At 44.8% G+C, this 20,278-nt stretch overlaps 2 protein-coding genes across 7 annotated transcripts in view; one reads left to right on the forward strand and one right to left on the reverse strand.

The window, feature by feature from the left end:
* Positions 1 to 216: 216 nt before the first annotated feature.
* LOC133087289 (collagen alpha-2(I) chain-like) lies at positions 217 to 5,358 on the reverse strand. The gene is made up of 3 exons (XM_061184134.1): positions 4,815 to 5,358; positions 1,711 to 2,012; positions 217 to 296 (listed from the first exon to the last, which is right to left on the reverse strand). Exons 1-3 carry the CDS (start codon positions 5,356 to 5,358, stop codon positions 267 to 269), a joined length of 876 nt encoding a protein of 291 aa, XP_061040117.1. The 3' UTR covers positions 217 to 266.
* The window catches only part of CLSTN1 (calsyntenin 1), a 78,346-nt gene continuing 63,398 nt past the window's right edge, over positions 5,331 to 20,278 (forward strand). For 5 of the 6 annotated variants that reach the window (XM_061185005.1, XM_061185004.1, XM_061185006.1 and 2 more), the window contains exon 1: positions 5,332 to 5,661. In XM_061185005.1, coding sequence (XP_061040988.1) covers positions 5,571 to 5,661 — 91 coding nt within the window. In that variant the 5' untranslated portion in view covers positions 5,332 to 5,570. Of the gene's footprint in view, positions 5,662 to 20,278 lie in introns of all 6 variants that reach the window. The other variant, XM_061185003.1, reaches the window with a different exon arrangement.

Here is a 20,278-nt window from a genome sequence, read left to right on the forward strand (position 1 = left end):
ACCCACGGAACTCGGGGAAACACCCGACTTACCTTTCCCAGTTTATTATAAAGGATATTATAAAGGATCCAAATGAACAGCTAGATGAAAATGTAGCTCGATCAAGATCTGGAAAGGTCCCGAGTACAGGAGCTGCATTCTGTCCCTGTGCAGTTAGGGTGCACCACTCTCTCAGCAAGTGGATATGTTCACTGGCCCAGAAGTTCGCCGAATCCTGTAGTTCAGGGATTTTTATGGAGGCTCCATTATGTAGGCATGATTGATTATTAACTCAGTCTCCAGCCCCCTTCTTCTCCCTGAGGTTGGGGCAGAGTGGGGCTGAAATTTCCAAGCTTCTAATCATGGCTTGGTCTTTCTGGTGACTGGCCCTCATCCTGAAACTATCCAGGAGCCCACCAAGAGTCACCTCATTAGAACAAAAGATGCTCCTATCACCCAGGAAATTCCAAGGGATTTAGGAGCTCTGTGCTAGGATCCGGGGACAAAGGCCAAATATGGATTTCTTATTATATTACAATATTATGCCACATGAGGGAGTACTATGCATCTATGAAAAGGTATGAAGACTCTTTGTATACTGAGATGGAACCATCTCCAGGATATTTTACTAAGTGAAAAAAAATCAAGATGCAGAACATCTGGTGCAATATGCTGCTTTTTTTTTTTTTTTTTTTTTGGCCGCACTGCATGGTATGGGGGATATTAGTTCACTGACCAGGGATCGAACCCGTGCCCCCTGCAGTGGAAGTGCAGAGTCTTAATCGCTGGGCCACCGGGGAAGTCCCGTGATAGGCTGCTTTTTTATCTAAGAAAGGGAGAGACATATTTAAATATTCACTTGCATTAAAAAAAAAATCCCACAATAGAAGGATAAACCAAAAAAGACAAAATGGTAATCTTCAAGGGGAGGAGGGGACAGGAGGGAAGAGACAGGAATGGAACTAGACTTCTCTGAGCATCTTGCTTTCTAGATTTGACTTCGGACCCATGCAAATATTTAATATAATCATGTAAGATTAAATGGAGGGACTTCCCTGGTGGCGCAATGCAGGGGACATGGGTTTGAGCCCTGGTCCGGGAAGATCCCACAGGCCGCGGAGCAACTAAGCCCGTGCGCCACAACTCCTGAGCCTGCGCTCTAGAGCCTGCGAGCCACAACTACTGAGCCCACGTGCCACAACTACTAGAGTGCCACGCGCCTGGAGCCCGTGCTCCACAACAAGAGAAGCCACCGCACTAAGAAGCCCGCGCAATGCAACGAACAGTAGCCCCTGCTCGCTGCAACTAGAGAAAGCCCGTGCACAGCAACGAAGACCCAAGGTAGCCAAAAATAAATAAATTAAAAAAAAAAAAGATTAAATGGAAATATTATAAAAGGGAAGGAAGTGGACAGATATGGGTTTCGCCCAGGTCTGTCCCACCAGAGTTCCTGCTCTTAAGCCCACATCGTCTCGTCCCTCATTAATTATCCCTTCTAACAGCAATGGAGTGACCTGGCCAGGCCACCAGAAGGCAGCGATGGGGCCAGACCTCCCGGCTTCCAGGGCCTCGGGGAACCCTGGTGGTGGTGCTGGGGCTGTGGTTTCAGTCCTTCAGGGAATCTGTAATCTGTAGCTCTCATCAAGATTCTCACAACCTTCTCCCGCGCAGCCCTGAAGTGGGTTTGCCCCCAAGAACATCATTAGGAGAGCGGCCACAACGATGGCTTACCTGCCTCCAGCTGGGGTTCCACAAACACTGGCCGAGCAGCACATGCTGTGTTAATAGTAATAACCCGCCCATCAGAGAAGGACTCGGCCTTCTGGCAAAGAGCCTTCCTGCACGAGCCTTCATTTCATCCGTTTCTACTCTGGACTTGGGAATGAACAACCCGGTGAGGGACGCCAGCCTGGATGAGGAATGCCTTCCAGGGCCTCGGACAGCTGGAGGGTCTGACGTGGAGGGGCAGGCTGGCTCCAAGTTGTGGGATCCCGCGCAGGGCTTCTTTTTTTTTGCACCTTGGGCGTAATTTCCTGTAGGGGCGAAGGCATCGTGTGGGCTCAGACATGAAATTGAATCCCAGGTGTCCTTCTTTCTAGCAATGAGCTGAGCAAATTTTACATTTTTCTCATCTGGAACCATAAAAGTATCTTCTGGAAAGGGTTGTTGGAGGCATAAGTGATATGTCACTTCCAGGTAAAAAGCTTAGGCTATTGTTATTAGCAAAAGCCATTTCAAAAGATGCAGCACCATGGAAATTCTGTGTCCTCTCTACTTACTGCACAGACGGGCTGACTATACGTTCAAAAGATCAAGTCTTCCTTGCCTGGCTGACAAGGCCACCTGCTCAACCTCCCAGTTGCCGCCTAAGGACGGGCCTGGGTGGTGCCTCATTTCCCCCACTCCAGGGCTCCCAGAGCTGCTGCTGAGTCAGCAGCTGGCTTGGCTCAGGCAAGGACCCTCTCTGCTACCCATAGCCTCAGCTTGGATCGATCCCCATCTCAGGGCCATTTTGAGGATTAACTAATCCATCACGTGGAGACCTCTGAAAAGTGCCAATATGGCTGAGGCTATTGTCAGGCCAACCAGAGACTGAGTTCACTGGTTTCCCTGGCTTTCAACACGCTCCAGCTGAGCCTTGCAGCTGGACTAACTGTCCTGTGGGCAATATCTCAGCGTGTGCAGGATGCACTGAGCTCTGGGGCCGCCTGCCTGCCCACCTGCCGCTGGACCTGCTTAGATCTATCTCTCTGTTTCTCTAAGAGACAGAGTGGGTGAGAAGATAAAGGGATCAGGATTCCAGACACCAAAGAGCTTTGGTTTGTGTTGCTTATAGAACTGAATACATTTTCCCTCTTGGCATCAGCCTATTGACTCAAAACATAGTTCTGAGATTATGCCTTTCTGATTTTATGTTTTGTAAATCTCCAAGGTCCCTGGAAACCTACAGGCTATGTTTTTTACTCTCTGAGATGTGATCTGCATAACAATAATAAAAAACTAACACTAACTAAACTAATTCATTTAGTTCATCACCGAGTGTTTATTGAGGACCTACTGTATGTTCAGCAGTACACAGGAGCTCGATGGAAAAGAATAAACTACCATAGGTTTAGACCTATTGTATATTAGTCTCTAGGAGGCACTTTAATTGCATCATCTCATTTAATTCTCACAACTCTAGGAAATAGGTATCATTATCCCATTTCACAGGTGAGGAAAGAGATTCAGAAGGTTCTGTAACTTGTCCAAGGTCATTCGTAGTAGCAGAAGCCAGAATTCCCATCCAGTGCTGTCTGACTGTACCATCTGGGTCCTTCCCACTAGAATAGTGTGGAGAAGAAGAGGACACACGTCGAGTAGTCAATCAACAGCACAAAGTAGCAGATTATGAAGCCTGGATTGTTGGGTTAAGAGCATGTGGGTTTGGGGAGCGAGGGCCTGATAGTCCAGAGGACTTCCTGGAGGAGGCAGCGCAGAAAGTGCACTGGTAGGACCTGAGGCTCAGGGCAAAGGTTGGGGATGGTGTGCCATGTGATGCTGCCCCTGGGAAGGAATGAACTTGAACTCAGAGAGTGGTGAGACAGTGGGCCCTGAGGTCAGCTGGGTGGGGCCCAGGCATGAGGGGTGGGAAGCCCAGCAGAGCTGTCTGGGCCTGATGAGGTGGCAGCAGGGAGCCACTGGGAACCAGGAAGGCCCGGAAGCAATAGCAACACCCGGAGAGGATGACTCTGTAGTGCTGGCGAGGAGTGGGGGGCATGGCTTGGAGATGGCAGGGGCTAGGCAGGTGCCGGGGGGAGGGGTCTACCCAAGGGAGTCTAGTCCTCTTGGACTCAGGGGCGGGATGGGCAGGGGGATGAGATGTGGAGTCTTCAGGCTTTGGTGGAGGATGACTTTGAGGGACAAAGGACAGGGAAGAGCATATCCCATCGCAGATTGCTTTGAAACTCCCTCAAGGTCACATCACACCTCTGTTCACTGCTGTCCAAGGTCTTCCTGTGGCATTAGGTCCAAATCCCTCATCCTGACATTTAAGGCACCTCACAATGGCTTTGATCTACCTTTTTGGGCTCTTCACCCACACTACTCTCCTAAATAAGTCCTCTGCTCTCCACAAACTGAGTGACTCATTCTCCTCCCAGCCTCCCAGGCTGCCTGCCCACCCTCCTTCACCCCATCCCAAGTTGGTCTCCACAAAGCCCACCAGCCGGCCAAACCCTCTCAGCAAACAGGGCCAGGACGATCACTGTGTGGTGAATCACCTTTAATAGCTCTTCCAGCAGTCTTGAATAATTAACATTTTATCGTTGTTTAACCTTTGCTGTGGGTGTCTCCTTAATGCCAGCCCTATCCTTGAGGGCTGATCTTTTTGTAGTATTTGTTTCAACTAGGACAGTCATTTCGCCTTAGTTTCCTTCTCTGCAAAATGAAGCCAATAAAGTCGGCTCACAGGGCACAGTGCCTGGCACTCAGGAGACCATCCATGACTGTTCTGGTCCTTTCCTCTAGTGTGAGGCGCCCCCAGGGGTCGGGGGGAGGTAGGGACCCCAGGACAGGAAGAAAAGAGGAGGACCCAAGAGCCCTGAAGGGACCCTTCTTCATCCATTTGGATTTCTGCATTTCTAAGGGTCCGTTAGCATCACACTAAGATCTAGAAAGGGTCACCTGCACAAGCCGCCTGTAAAAAGCCACAAACGGATTTCTTCAGCAAATGGAGGAATCTTGAGTTACAAATTCAGGACGGACTTGGGACCAGCAAGCTCCCTCCCAGCGCTGGAACCACTGCAGCACGTGCTGCGCAGCCCTTGATTGTTTACAAAGCGCGTTTCGCTAACCTCGTCTCCTTGAATACCTTTCACGACCCCGCAAGCTCCCTCTCGTCACCGCCACTTGGCAGAAGAGGGCACCGAGGTTCTGGGAGGCGACGTGACTTGCTCGAAGTGGCGCAGGGTGTTGGCGCTCAGCGGCCCTGGGCTGCACCCTCCAGCGGGGTCTGCACTCCTTGGGGTGGGGTTGGGAAGGGGAGAAAGGGGAGGCACGGGCCCCAGGGTAGCTCTCGCTCGGCTCCGGGGCCTGTGAGCGCGCGTGGGGATGAGGAGTTGATGCCCTCGGCTGCGGCTGCCGACAGGGGGGGTGCAGCCCCCGGGGCCTCTCCCAGCCTCTCTCGAGCGCAACCCCCGGCGCGGCCCCGCGGGCGCGCGCTCCAGGCCCCGCCGGCGGGTTCGGAGGCCCGCGCGCCCCGCCCCCACCCCACGCCCCGCGCGCTCCCCGGGGCGCCGCGCGCGCGCCTCGCCGTCGCTCCCCTCCCCGCCCCTCCCGCCGCCACCCCGCCCCCGGCCGGGTACCCTCGCCGGACCCGAGAGAGAGCGCCGCCGCCATCTTAGTTGCTGCTGCTGCCTCCAGCGAAGCGCTGCCTGCGCCGAGGGGAGGGCGCGCGCGGCCCAGCGTCACGGCGGCGGCGCCTCCTCGGACCCCGGTGCTCGCCGCGGCGCCAAGCAGCCGGCCCCGGGCCGCGAGAGCCCCGCTCGGCGCCCCGCGCGCGTCCCTGCCGCTCCCGCCTCGGGCGGGCCGCGGCGCCGGGAGCCGGAGCGATGCTACGCCGCCCTGCTCCCGCGCTGGCCCCGGCCGCCTGGCTGCTGCTGGCCGGGCTGCTGTGCGGCGGCGGGGTCTGGGCCGCGCGAGGTAAGCGTCGGGGCCGGGTAGGGACGCGGGGGCTGAGCGCCGGGAGCCGGGTCGGGACGCGGGGTTCGGGGTCCGGCGCGCGGCTCTGGGTCGGGGCGCAAGAGGCTGTGGGCGCGCGCTGCAGGCGCCGGGGGGAAGCTGGCCGCCCCCATCGCACCCGCGCCGGGTTGGTGGCTGCGCGGATCTGGGGGGACGTGCAGAAGGGCCGAAGCGTCGGTCAGTCTTCCTCGGCAGCGCCCGCAGGCTGGGGCGGCATCCCTGGGGTGAGATACCGGGTATGTGTGTTGTGTGCCGAGATGTGCATCAGGCCGGGAGTGCACGCACAATTTTTGGGTTGCGCTTACATAAGAGACCACTCCTCCGCGTCCTTTTCCCAGATCCCGATTATCTGCTGCTGCTGTACCGCGGACGCGGCGTCTTCGCCCTTTTCCGCCTCCTTCCAGGGTCTTTTAAACGTCTGGTTTCGAACGAGCCGAGGCTGAAACTTCTGGCTCCCCTCCCACCTTTCACCCAGAGGTGAAATTGTGATGAGGTTTACGACCGTCGTCTCACCCGGTGTCAGAAATCTTCCTCTCCTCCACCCCCGACGCCTTGGTGCAGTTTTTCTGACAGTAATTTAGGTCGTGCAAAAACGAGAAACCCTCTTTGATTCCTTAGGGCCGAAATTATTTTATGGTTACCTGGCAAAAACATATTTCTTAGTGAATCGATTGTTTTGTTGTTGTTTTAACCTTCAACCGCTTAACCTTTTCAGCGTTACACGCTCTCTGATATTGACTGATTTTGCCAACGAAAAGCTTACGCATTGCAGATATATGCTTCCGAGTGGATCTTGGAATCATAAACATTTTCCTCGGCCTTGGAGCAAAGTAATCTAGGTGTAGTCTATAGAGTACCTGGATCTATCCTTCTGATTTTTTAAATCAAAAAATGTGAGAGAGGGAGGGTTGATGGAAGGCCAAATGGAATGGTCATATTTCAATTTAGCAAAGTTTTTAAAAAAATTACCATTTTCTCTTTCTGGGCATGACATATCAAGAGAAGTATGGTGTTCACAAATGAAAGGGCAGGAGAGGCAAGTGCATCTTTTGTTGTATGTTCCTTTCTTCACATCCAGGATGGTAAACTTTGAATACTTCTTTCATTTATTTCATTTCTAACATTCTTTCGACTCTGTCAAATTCAGGTCTCAGTCACTAAGTATCTAATTGCTCTCAGTTTGATTTTACATCAAGGTAAGTTTGGAATGTTCTTTCCAGATGTGGGATGGAGGTTTGTAAGTCTAATATATCCAAGAAAAAATGTCAGAGTTTGCTTCTCTTGGGGAAAACCCACACAGCTTAAAAATATGTGCTTGGATTGGGTATTTTGGGAACAGTTCAAGTATATTTAGTTTAGTCAGTGATAATATTTCTAGTTAAAATCCACATTTTCTTAAGTTTGTCCATTCACCTACATTTGGTGTTCATTATTGAATTAGCAAATGGGCTAATTAATTAGCCCATTAGCATTACTGAAGATTTCAGCTATCAAATGTCTTCATTATGGCGGACTAACAGAAATCTTATGTGAAAGACGTGTTGAGGGCTTGAGTCCTTTGTAATTTGCTAACTTTCTCTAAGCTTTTCTTGGTGCATTTATAATGCTTAAGAATCTTAGTCTTCCAAATAAAAACACATTTTAAACATCAGTTATTCTATTGCATTTGTTGTTTTTTTTCCAGCTTGCAGGTTAGAAAACGTCTCATGAATGTTCCATGAAATGCTAATAAAACGCTTTCATTTTGAGATGTTACAAATAAATTTTGTATTTAAATAGGCAGTTTGTGGAGACACTTTCTGTGGGCTAATTGTAAAAGATGATCATTTCAACTAATACCTGAATTTTTAATCCTGCAAGACAGTGTGACATTAGTAACTGCTGTTCATTCATACGGTAGCTACCTCTAAAAATAATGGGGGAAAGATAACGTATAAACAAGGAGAGAATGTGAGGTTTTGTAATATAAATTCCATTTTGACTATTAATTCGTTGTTTTATGGAGAACTCTAAATTTCACTTTAATTGTAGCTGTAGTTCTCAAAAAAAATCAAGTAAACTAAAATATTAGGAGAAATTTCCTTGGCATGCCCTATACTGCCTTCCTTCTCTCCAGTCCGTCAGTGATCAGGAAGTAGAAAACTGAAATAGAGAAAATAGAAAGCTTATATGAATATTAAATAAAAATAAATGCAATCTTGTAATGCATTTCAAAACCAAATAAATAACATTCATTGTTACTTTTCTGTTTGCACACAAACCTCTCAGTGGAGCCTCTCCTCACCATCCTGGTTGAAATTTCATCTCTCTGAACCCCTGAATCCTCCCTCCCCTGCTTCACTTTTTCTTTTCTCCATAGCACTTACCCCATTCTAACACGCTCTGTTATTTACTTACTTATTCTGTTTATTGCCTGTCTCCCCTCACTGGAACATATGCCCCAAAGTGGAAGGGTATTTTGGTCTGTGTCGTTCACATATGTATCCGCACACAGTAGGCACTCAGTGTTTTGTGAATGAATGTATAACTGTGTTCCAGTTTAGGCAGCATAGTGTTTTTACATCCTGATTTTTACCTGACAGATAAGTGTTACGTACTGAGAAAAGCATCACAGAGAGAGTATAAAGGAACTTGAATTCTACAACACGGATATAGGACTTCATTAGTAGATAATTTTTCAAGGATTCATTATGTTGATTGCAGCATTGGAGTATTAGATCATAAAAGTGTGTATCAGCCTTTGATGGCTGTAGCTCTATGGCTACCACTTCGAGTTCATTTTTCAAAAAAACTAATTCTCAGCTTTTTGGGAAAGCTTAATTTTTTACCTTGTTTTTCACAAGCAACTTTGAGGAAAAATAATTTTATTGTAGACCTAAATATTACACTTAATTTAACATTTTTATTGCTGAAAGTAAATTTATTTCACGAGACCTATAACTGCTAAAGAAATAATAAAATATTAATAATCCTGAATGTATTCCGATTTAAGAGCTGTGACTCGATTAACTGGAGCCCTCAGTTAACTGGAATCCAGCTTTTGGCTGCATACTGCTTTCAGGAAAAAAAGCATAAAACCAAACAGTTTCCTAGAAATTCTTTTTAAAAAGGAAGTTTTAGGCATTCATATCATACATTATCTGGGTCAGTGCTATTTGATTTTTGAGCCCAAAAAAGCAGTTAATTAAGCTTTAGGTATGAGGAATATGACCAATAAATGAATTTTATATGAAATATGATAACATTATTTTTGTATTGGAATTAGAAAATGCTATAATTCCATGATACTAGTTTTAGGACTTGGTTAAGCTTACTAAACCAATTCTTAATGTTTAAAATGAGGAACCTGAGGGATATTAAATATTTAAGACATGAAAGAAAAGGATTGAATTATTTTCGTTACTGCTTTCTAAGATAGGAAAATGTAATTTTTTGGATAGAGTTTTCACTTACAAGAGTTGAAACAAAATAGGAGATTTGGTTATTCTGAAAATCATCGAGTCTTATTTCTCACCCCTTCTGATTAATTGAGGTTTTAGATCATTACGTTCTTAAAAATATACTTTGGTCATGATTTGGTAAGAGCAGGGGTACTTAAGAAATTTATCTTTTATAATTGAAATTTAAGATATTGATTTGTGATATTAGATTTTAGTAGAGCTAGTCCATCTCCAGAATGTAGATTCAAAGTTGGTGGAAATGATTTATGCAGTGTCATGTTCTTGCACTGTTTAAAAAACCCCAGACCCTCAGAAGTGACATTTTGACACCAGTAGAGGCTATGCAAAGGCCAGAGTTAGGAACCTTCAGACTATGACAGTCCTGCCCTGCCTGCATGTCAGCCTGATGCAAGGTGCCCGTTTTTCCATAGAGTCATCACCACCTAGGAGTTAGGGCACAGCATCCAGTTGTCCCCTATTTGATAGGTCCTTTCTTCCCTATGTTTTAGAGAGATTTTTGTTCATTTTCTCATTTAGCTGTAGGATGATATTAGATTAAAAACTTCCACAAGATCTGTTGCTAAGGCTTTTTTATTTTTAAAGTTTTAGGCAAAGATTCAATTACTTCAAAGTCATGGAATTTAGAACGTCTTAAAAACCAATAAGATATATCTGAAAGTTAACCTCCTTCTATTCCAGAACCCCAGTGAGAAGTATGAGGTGGCATGGTAGAGGAAGAAGCGTGTGTTTCTTTTTTACCTTTGGTCGGACATGAATTTTTTTTTTCCTGGAATTTTTCTTTGCAGCAGTTACGTCTGAATTTTATTTTATTTTTTATAATTTTTGGCTGCGTTGGGTCTTCGTTGCTGCGCGCGGGCTTCCTCTAGTTGCGGGGAGTGGGGCTGCTCTTCGTTGCGGTGTGCGGGCTTCTCATTGCGGTGGCTTCTCTTGTTGCAGAGCACGGGCTCTAGGCACGCGGGCTTCAGTAGTTGTGGCTTGTGGGCTCTAGAGCACAGGCTCAGTAGTTGTGGCGCACAGGCTTAGTTGCTCCGCGGCATGTGAGATCTTCCCGGACCAGGGCTTGAACCTGTGTCCCCTGCATTGGCAGGTGGTTTCTTAATCACCGCGCCACCAGGGAAGCCCACGAATATGTTTTGAACCGGTCTCATTCTCTCGTGACAAGAACTGTTCTAGCAAGTCTGCTACTCTTCAAGTCTACCTTGATCTGTACGTTCTGGAACTTTTTGTTTTAGGGCAAAAGAAGACTTTCCTTTCCTGCATCCATTCTTTTTTAATTTGAAAAACAGGTTTATTGAAATATAATTCACATACCATAAAATTCACCCTTTTAAAGTATGCAGTTCAGTGATTTTAGTATATTCACAAAGTTGTGCAACCATCCCCAGTATCTAATTGCAGCACATTTTCAACACCCCCAAAAGAAACCCCATATCCCTTGGCAATCACTCCAAATTCCCCCTTTTCCCATTCCCCCCTGGCAACCATTAATCTACTTTCTATCTCTATGGATTTGCCTGTTCTGGACATTTCATGTCAGTGGAATCATTATAATATGTGGCCTTTGTGACTAGCTTCTTTCAATTAGCATGATGTTTTCAGGATTTATCCATGTTGTAGTGGGTATCAGTGCTTCATTCCGTCTTATGGCTGAATAATATTTGCTATAGACTGAATGTTTGTCTCCCTCCAAAATTCATATGTTGAAACCTAATCCCCAGTGTGATGGTATTTTGAGGTGGGGGCTTTGGGGAAGTGATTAGATCATGAGGGTGGAGCCCTCACGAATGGGATCAGTGCCCCTGTGCAAGAGACCCCAGAGAGCTCCCTTGCCTCTTCTGCCACCGGCGGATACAATGGGAAGATGGCTATGAACCAGGAAATGGGCACTCACCAGACACTGCATCTGCTGGCACCTTGATCTTGGGTTTCCCAGCCTCCAGGACTGTGAGAAATAAATTTCTGTTGTTTGTAAGCCACCCAGTCTATGGTATTTTGTTATAGAGCCCAGAGAGACTAAGACAATATTCCATACTATGTGGATAAACCACGTTTTATTTATATATCCATTCATCAGTTGATGGACATTTGGGTTGTTTTCCACTTCGTGGCTACTATGAATAATGCTGCTGTGAACATGCATGTGCAGTTCTCTTGGACATATATTTGTGTGGACATACATTTTCAGTTCTCTTGGGTGTATAACTGGAGTGGAATTGCTGAGTCTTATAACTCTATGTTTAACATTTTGAGGAGGTACCGAACTGTTTTCCAGAGTAGCTGCACCATTCTACATTCACTCTTGACCTCCATAATCACTCCCAGGAGCATCTTTTTAATTAGATACATATTTCACAGTTGTTTAAGTGTTTTCTTATGACAGTTTTAAGTTGCTGATTTTTTTTCCTACTCTCGGGATAAATTGGCATTTCATCCAACCAACTCCTTCCTTCACCCCCATCTCCCATATCATTTCTACCCAGGACCTTAGACTTTGAGTTGAAAGGAGCTTTGAAAGGTCTGTCCTCTGCACTTAAGTAGCCTTCCCTGTAAAAGAGACGTTTCTTCACACGTCCCTGACAATTGATCATTCAGCCTGGGCACTTGCTAGCTCACAAAGAAACCGTTTTCTTCAAAACATTGTTTGGGACTTCAGTCAGCTTTCCTTAGGACTAAATCTTATCAATCCCTCAAACCTTTGCAGGCACCCAGCCATGCAGCTCTTTGTTTTTGTCACCTCTCACTTGAAGAAAGGCTGAGAGCATCTGTGGCCAAGCATCCATCCCCCAGGTCCTGATTTCTGCCTGTGGTCTGAGGAATGAGCTAGTTACAATGCTGCAGACCCAGTGATTGGGGGACACCCTAGTCACAGCAGAGTAAATATCTAGGGCTTAACTTTATGAAAGGAATTGTAAGAAACACTAGAATTCTTAAACTATGACTAGTTTAGAAAATGACATTTCTTCATTCATTACATTTTTGTTAATACTAATTGGCTAAAAAGTACTTTGTTAAAGTAAATTAGTTTGTCTGGTCCTTTGATTTATTCTTTAATTCTACTGTTTGTTACTTACCCAATCTTCAATTCATAGTATAAAACACTTAGAAATGTCTTTAGATTGAAAGTGGATTTTAAAACAGGAAAAATGAATGTCATCTTTAATACCTGCTTAAAGTATAGTGAAGACATACTTATTCTGAGCTCTTCCTAAACCTTAAAAGTATTAATACAGCACTTTCATTTTAAGGACCACCAAGAAAAAAAAACTTGAAGGTCATAAACTCAAATTGTACATAGTGTAAAACTTGAGAATGATTTGTATGAAGTTGTCTAATAAGTGGCTTTTAAAGAGCAAAATTTATTCCATCTGAAATGCAGAATCCAGTCACATTTAATTTTGTGTATCTCAGACGTAGTTAATGATGAATACTGATAGGACCAGCTGCATAATCAAAAGTGTGGGGCTCCTTTGTTCAAAAATTATTAGGAATTTCAAGATGGCAGCAGAGCATTAAACCAAGCATGGGGGCCTGGCACGCCCAGGAAACTGGTCCTGAGTATTGATAGACTTAGTGTGGCCAGAGTATTAATAGAATGTGGGCCTGACCATGAGATTTTAGCCGGAGCCCTTGGTCCTCTGGGCACCTCTCAGATGAAGCAGCTGAGGCCCAGCCCTCCTCAGCGGCACCTCCCCGCTGATGCACCCCCTCCCGCCACCGGAAGACTTATTCACTGGTGGCCTCGGGGTGGAGACTGCACCCTCTGCTCTGTCCCCCAGCACCTGGCGAAGGACAGAGCATACTCAGTTCACAATAGACAGTGCAAGCACATGGGAGGTAGAGGCTAATTGAGGAACGGGGTAGCTTTTGATTTGGGGGATTAAAGCCTTTCTGTCAAGCAGATTATATTTACCTTTAAAAAGCCTTGACTAATTCATGCCAGTTTCCTATTACTCATGGAATTAGTAACAAGGATAACAGAAATAATTAAAATTCTTGGGTAATCCCTAATCTTTTTTTTTTTGCCATGCGTTTCACATGTTTATCAGAGTAGCTAGTAAGTAGCAAAATGCACTGGCTTGAATTTAATTTTCTCCCCAGGCTGCTCTCACTTTGGGCCACAGTCATGAAGAACGGTGGTGGGAGGACTGAAAGGTAGGCAGCAGCCATTCTCAGCCTTTGAGCACCTCATGTGCTAGTGCTGTGTTAATGGTAGGGTCCCTTGATAATCCCTCAGCCTGAATTATAAAGCCCCAAGTTGGCAACGTTTCTGATCTTGCTTCTGAGTTGTTTGTAAATATCCATTAATATCTGCACGTGATTCCTGAATACAGCACTTTCATTTGGCAGGGGTTTTAAAAGGTCCATGCCCAAGTGTACGAAGCCTTCTCTTGCTTAATTAAGGGAAGCAACTTGTATCTTAGAAACATTCAAAGCCTAGAATGGAAAATGAATTAAATGCTTTTTGATATGAAATCTGACATTTTAAAACCTTTTCTATTTGGAGGAAGATGTACCAGTGGGATAATTTAATAACATAGCCTCTCCCCCAGTGGTGACTTCAGTTAATAATAACTGCAACATTAATACTTGTTTGATGAAATGTTTTAGAAAGGTCATAAGTGCCAGTAATTAATATATATTTGCTTATTCAGTTAATAAAGTTTACTGACCCTATTTTTTTTCTAGAATTAGTCCTTTCTGAGTATTGAAAGGTTTGATATATTTATCACTACTTGTAAAAATAATGCATAAGGCAAGTATGTCTTCACTGCATTTTTTTCTTTTCTATTAAAATGGTGTATGCTTATGTGGTTTCCAGTGCTGATGGACAGAGTGAACCAGGGGCAATGAGACAGCAAACGTGGGCCACTCAGGCCAGGCTTCGGTTGTTTAAGCCTGAAGGGAGAAGGCTAAAAGGGTTTCCTGAAGTTTCTGTTTTATCTAGAAACTCATCTCAGGGGTATAGGAGAGCCGATGGGGATTTGGAGCAGAAGCTTTGCCTTGGAATAGAGCAGTCCTGACTGTACCTGCTTATCTTTTGGAAACCCAAGTACAGGTAAACTGAGGCAAGCTGGTGCAGTGGGCGGTGGTGGAACCCTGGCACCTGAGGAAACCCCCAGTGGTGGCTAACAAAAGTCAGTCTGTGTCTAGTTCTGGTCAGAGTGAAATCTTGTCTCCTGAAATGCTCGGCACATTTTATTTCCCTGAGCTCAGGTTGCCTGGGTCAGGGGAACTCAGCCCAGGTGAGACTACCCCAGCTCTGTGCTGTCTTCTAGTGCCTGTTCTTCAGCTGCCTTAACCTGGCTTTGTCTTGATGTATTGTTTCCTGGGACCCATTTCTGATTCCCAGATGACCTGAAAAGGCGATTCATATCACTCTATTAGGAATTCAGATTGGAACCCAAGTTATATTTTCCCCTGGAATTCAGATTGGAATTAGGAATTCAGATTGGAACTCAGGTTATATTTTCCCCTGGAAACATTGTTACAAACTGCTTAAAGCTCCAAAAGTGATGGTCAGAAACCAGTTTACCCATTACGAGTTGAAAATCAGGCAGATTTGCAGTAAAACACAGCCCACACACAGCGTTATAATATTAATCATTATATAAACCAACGAAATGCTGGTTCCCGTTTTGTGGTAAGTAGGTCTTGGAGTAGTAGAGCAGCTTCAAAGAATGTGTGAGGCGTGTTGGCTTAGGCCTGGAATGAAGAGGAGCCTCCAGGAAGAGAAAGGTCGAGGACTAGGAGCCCGATGATCTGAGTGGCCCAGCCTTGTGAGAGGAAACCGAGGGAGTGAGGCCTGTTCATTGCGATCCCAAAAAAGAAAGAGAGGCAGCGGAAGAGAGGAGACCCGGGCCAGCAAGCCCCCTGGTGCCCAGGTGGCAGCACTGCCTGGGGTGGCCGGGGTGGAGGAGAGGCAGGGGTGTAGCAGGCCCTCAGCAGGCGGAGTGTCAGCCACGCTGGGAACTGCCTGTATGTGCAGGTCACCCCTTCAAGAGAATACTCACTGATGTGCATCGTTTAAACGAATGACTTACGGTCCGATGTACTGAATGTTTTTCATGAAAGAAAATTTTACTTAAGAATTGCTATTTAAAACCTTTCCGGGGTTTCCCTGGTGGCGCAGTGGTTAAGAATCGGCCTGCCAATGCAGGGGACACGGGTTCGAGCCCTGGTCCGGGAAGATCCCACATGCTGCGGAACAACTCAGCCCCTGCGCCACAACTACTGAGCCTGCGCTCTAGAGCCTGCGAGCCAAAACTACTGAGCCCGCCTGCTAAAACTACTGAAGCCCGTGTGCCTAGAGCCTCTGCTCTGCAACAAGAGAAGCCACTGCAGTGAGCAGCCAGTGCACCACAACAAAGAGTAGCCCCCGCTCGCCGCAACTAGAGAAAGCTTGCACGCAGCAGCGAAGACCCAATGCAGCCATAAATGAATGAATGAATGAATGAATGGAATTGTAATGGTTGGGTTCCTTTGAAAAAAAAAATAAAACCTTTCCTTGGGGGACTTCCCCGGTGGTCCAGTGGTTAAGACTCCACACTCCCAGTGCAGGGGGCCCATGGTTCGATCCCTGGTCAGGGAACTAGATCCCACATGCATGCTGCAACTAAGACCTGGTGCAGCCAAATAAATAAGTATTTTTAAAAAGTAAATAAAACCTTTCCTTGGGACTTCCCTGGCGTTCCAGTGGTTAGGACTCTGTGCTTCCACTGCAGGGGGTACAGGTTCGATCCCTGGTTGGGGAATTAAGATCCCGCGTGCTATGCAGAGTGGCCAAAATAAATAAATAAATAATAAAACCTTCCCTTGAATTTTTCAAGTCCCTGAATCTATATGAATTAAATTTATACCTTCGTAGAATTAAAGCAAATGTAAAAAAATATATTTGACATAACCCCCCAAATTCTCAATTGGATTTGTAGGTGTCATGTACTAGAGGTCATCCTTTCTAAATAATGGTGACGGGGTGATTTCTAACAGTAATGATAAAGGATCAGTTGTAGGCTTCCTCTTCAAACCGTTATATAGGATACGTTGATTGCTAAGGCAGTGTTTCCCTAAGGATGTTACATGGATAGGTGTTATTTGGTAAAAGGTGTCTGTTGGTCACCTAAGTTTGGGAAATGCTGTTAAACAGGTTTCATTACTGTAGGACTTCTCAGAACCTTTAGTGTAGTCGTGTATGTTGAAGAATCGCTGCGCAGGGGTATAATCAGCGTTTATCCAGGTAACTTGACCATGGACTCTTCCTGGAGCGTGTTGTGGCGCTGGTGTCCCATAGAACACACTTCGGGAAATGCTGCTCCAGATTTTCCCCCCACCCACTGTAATACAATTTAGTACGAAAAAGAAAAAGTTAAAATGACCAAAAATACTGCCTTTGAGATCCTTAGTCTTAACACTTCTGTACATATCTCTAGTTTTTTTTCCCCCTTGTAAAAATTTATCTACGTAGCCAAAGTTTTAAACAAAATGAGTTTATTTTATTCAGAGTGTTTCATAACTCAGTGTCATTCATTAAACATTTGTCCTAGGTATGGTGGGTATAATAATCCATTAGAGGGATATAGTGGGATCTATTTAACTAGTCCTTTAGGAGTTCCAGACTGTTTAGACTTGGACCCCCATGCTCTCAGAAATTACTGAGGACCTCAAAGAGCTTGTGTTTATGTGGGTTTTATCTATTAATATTACTCTATTAGAAATTAAACTGAGAACCTATTAAAATATTATTAATTTAAAATAGCAGTAATAACACATTAGATGGTAACAACAAATTTTTGATTAAAAATAACAACATATTCCAAAACAAAAAACAATTTAGTAAAAAGACTGGCATTGCTTTACTTTTTTTTTTTTTTTTAATTGATTGATTGATTGATTGATTGATTGCTATGTTGGGTCTTCGTTTCTGTGCTAGGGCTTTCTCCAGTTGTGGCAAGTGGGGGCCACCCTTCATCGCGGGGCGCGGGCCTCTCACTATCGCGTCCTCTCCCGTTGCGGAGCACAGGCTCCAGACGCGCAGGCTCAGTAGTTGTGGCTCACGGGCCTAGTTGCTCCGCGGCATGTGGGATCTTCCCAGACCAGGGCGCGAACCCGTGTCCCCCGCATTAGCAGGCAGATTCCCAACCACTGCGCCACCAGGGAAGCCCTGCTTTACATTTTTGTTATCTCAACGTGGGCTTAAGAGAAGGCAGTGGGATTCTTTTTTTTTTTTTTTTTTTTGGTGGGGGCTGTGTTGGGTCTTTGTTGCTGTGCACAGGCTTTTCTGTAATTGTGGCAAGTGGGAGCTACTCTTCATTGCGGTGGCTTCTCTTGTTGCAGAGCACCCGATCTAGGCGCCCGGGCTTCAGTAGTTGCAGCACATGGGCTCAGTAGTTGTGGCTCGCAGGCTCTAGAGCGCAGGCTCAGTAGTTGTGGTGCACGGGCTTAGTTGCTTCACGGCATGTGGGATCTTCTTGGACCAGGGATTGAACCCGTGTCCCCTGCATTGGCAGGCGGATTCTTAACCACAGGCAGTGGGATTCTGCATTCAACCTGTTGCTGCCTGGTGATTGGTTGAAGTAGGTGAAGAAAATCTGGCCTCACAAAGACACGTAGCTGGAAAAGGGAGGCTTGGGGACCCTCCCCCCCGCAAGAGTCTTCAGACCACATTCTGATAACTGCTGCTCTAGGGCAGTGGTTGATGTCAATGTCAAAATACAGCTGGGGAATATGTCAACAGTATTTTGCTTCTAAATAATATTTGAAGCAACAAAGCAAAGCTTGCAAATGATGTACTTAAAAAAAGAGAGTAATTAGAGTTAATTCACTTACTCCTATAATCCTGTCTCTTATTTACATTGTCACTTGCTTTCTTGAGTGTGGAAGATGGGGTTGGAGTTACAGCCCTCATTATAGACCTGGATTTGCCTATTGTGTGCAGCACGTTCCGCAGCCAGCGAGGGACTCTTGTAAGTGGGCAGTCAGTATTGAATCAGCATCCTGTGTGCTTGTGGATTATTACGTTGGTTTTCTTTTTAATTTCACTGTAGGACACATTTTTAATGAGGGAGAAGGCAAGAATAGGTGACAAAGTATAAGTAGATGTTAAAATCAGATTTATTTGGGCTTTTTCTTTGGTAGTGTACAATTACTCAGCTCATTAGTATTTTCTGTAGGATGAGATCTGGGAAAAAATTGCCTTTTTAAAAAAGATGCAATACTTAAAAAAAGAGATTACTATCTTTGTTTTTCCTCACATGGTGGCCCTTTTGAGACCGTTAAATGGCTGATTTTATTGTAAAAATGTTTTTTATAACTACAACAATAGCAGAAGTCTGATTGATTTTCCTGAAAAATCTTTTGGTGTTTTCTTAGAATCTGGAGTAAGTTGTGCATGGGCATGTACGTGTCCTGTTTGTCTTGGTGGGGAATGGTTGGTTGGTTGTTTCTGCATTTCCCTTGGTGACCAGTGAGCTAGTTCTCAGCTAGACTACATTCCATAAATTCGGTTTCCTCTTGAGAGGTCGTCTCCCCTTTTATGATAAAGTCCTTTACTTTTAAAATCTGGCAATTTGTCTTCCCACTTAAATAATGTCTGGTTACTTGAATATCATTGCATTAGAACGTTAAGTACTTTTAAACCACTAAATTTAAAAAAATCTAATCTATCTTAAAAAATCAGTTTCTGCATTAATATGGCTAGAATTCTAGAAAGGAAGGTATTTTAGAAATCTAATTTCATTTAGTTTAATCAACCCATTTTACCATAGAGGAAACGAGTGAAGTTGTTATTGTTATTATCAGTATGATATTTTTATAGCTCAGAATATGAAAAGTAGGAAACATAGTGGAGGCCAGCCAAGAGTATCTTTAACCCTGTTTCTTTCTATAATAAATAATATTCAGAAAGCATAAATTTGGGTGATTTGTTATGAACCTTTCATGTGCAGTTGAGTCAGGGTAGATGATGAAATTGGAGTAGAGTTTTAAAAATTCTGAAGAAAGGGTACATTGTATTGACAAAGTTACACTTTTAAATTTTGTATCACTTTTTTATGCGAATATCTCAGAAATCTGCACACTGTGCTGGCATCAGTCTTGGATTTGACAAGAGCTTTAGAAATGATCTCGTGCAGCTTTGGATGTGATCCTCTCTGTCTGAGCACTGACATCAGTTGACCAGTCCCCGCTGGAACTCATCTAATCGGGGAACTCCTTCCATTTTGGAGGGCAGCCTTCCTTGTCAGAAAGACCTTGGTATTGGTTCTGCCTCTGGATCCCCACAGAATAAGTGCTGGCGCCCTAGGAGTGTCGTGGAATGGCGAAGAACATGGACTCTGTAGCCAACTACTGGGGTTCACATCCCAGCTCTGCTATTCCCGTGCTGGGTGCCCACCAACAGGCTCCTTAATCTCTGTGTGCCTGAGTTTCTTCCTCTGTAAAAGGCAAATAACAGTACCACACGGAGATTAAGGAGCCTGTTGGTGTTTATATGTTTAACCCTTATATGTTTAACCCTATAAGATTAAACAGATTTTGCCAGTGTTTAAAACACTAGAGTATACCTTATGTGTTTGCTGTTTTATTAACTCAAATCCATAGAACTCTCCCCTCCCTTTTTAAAATTTGAGGTGAAATTCCCATAGCATAAAATTAACATAGCATTTAAAAAATTAATAAACTTTTTTGGTTATATTTTAATGGACTCAAAGAGAATGTATAACAAGTGTGCCATGTGGAGAGTTAACAGTGGCCTTGCAGATAAGCCTAGAGGTTTTTGTCACCCTGAACTCCAACCTGAATAGCATTTGATATAAAATAAATGAAGTCAGCCTTCTTCAGTATTGACCCAACCTAAGTGATTGTTATCACTGCATCTCATTAGCCTTCAATTCAGCCAGAAAGTCTCTTCTGCCTGAATGTTTGAGTCTGGAACCCTTCCCTTTTAGCCTTAACTCACATCCTGAATGTATCTCTTATTCATTGTCTGCTCCAGAGCTTCTTGAACTTTCTTTGTTCACAGTACCTTGGGTGCCTCAGTAATCTTTTCACAGAGCCTTCAAGCTAAAAGAAATGCCCAGCAATTCTGTTTAATTAACTCCTTAGGTCCAAACAGCTTAATATTT

Source organism: Eubalaena glacialis, chromosome 3 (genome assembly GCF_028564815.1).
Source record: "Eubalaena glacialis isolate mEubGla1 chromosome 3, mEubGla1.1.hap2.+ XY, whole genome shotgun sequence".
In the NCBI taxonomy this organism is placed as follows: Eukaryota; Metazoa; Chordata; class Mammalia; order Artiodactyla; family Balaenidae; genus Eubalaena; species Eubalaena glacialis.

What these genes read in the sequence shown, in the direction of transcription:
- LOC133087289 (XM_061184134.1), bottom strand. Translation starts at nt 5,358, where the DNA reads ATGGCGGCGGCGCTCTCTCTCGGGTCCGGCGAGGGTACCCGGCCGGGG. An exon ending in AAGGTATTCAAGGAGACGAG is followed by an intron (nt 2,013 to 4,814) that starts GTTAGCGAAACG and finishes TCGCCCCTACAG; the next exon opens with GAAATTACGCCCAAGGTGCA. An exon ending in GGAACCCCAGCTGGAGGCAG is followed by an intron (nt 297 to 1,710) that starts GTAAGCCATCGT and finishes CCCCAACCTCAG; the next exon opens with GGAGAAGAAGGGGGCTGGAG.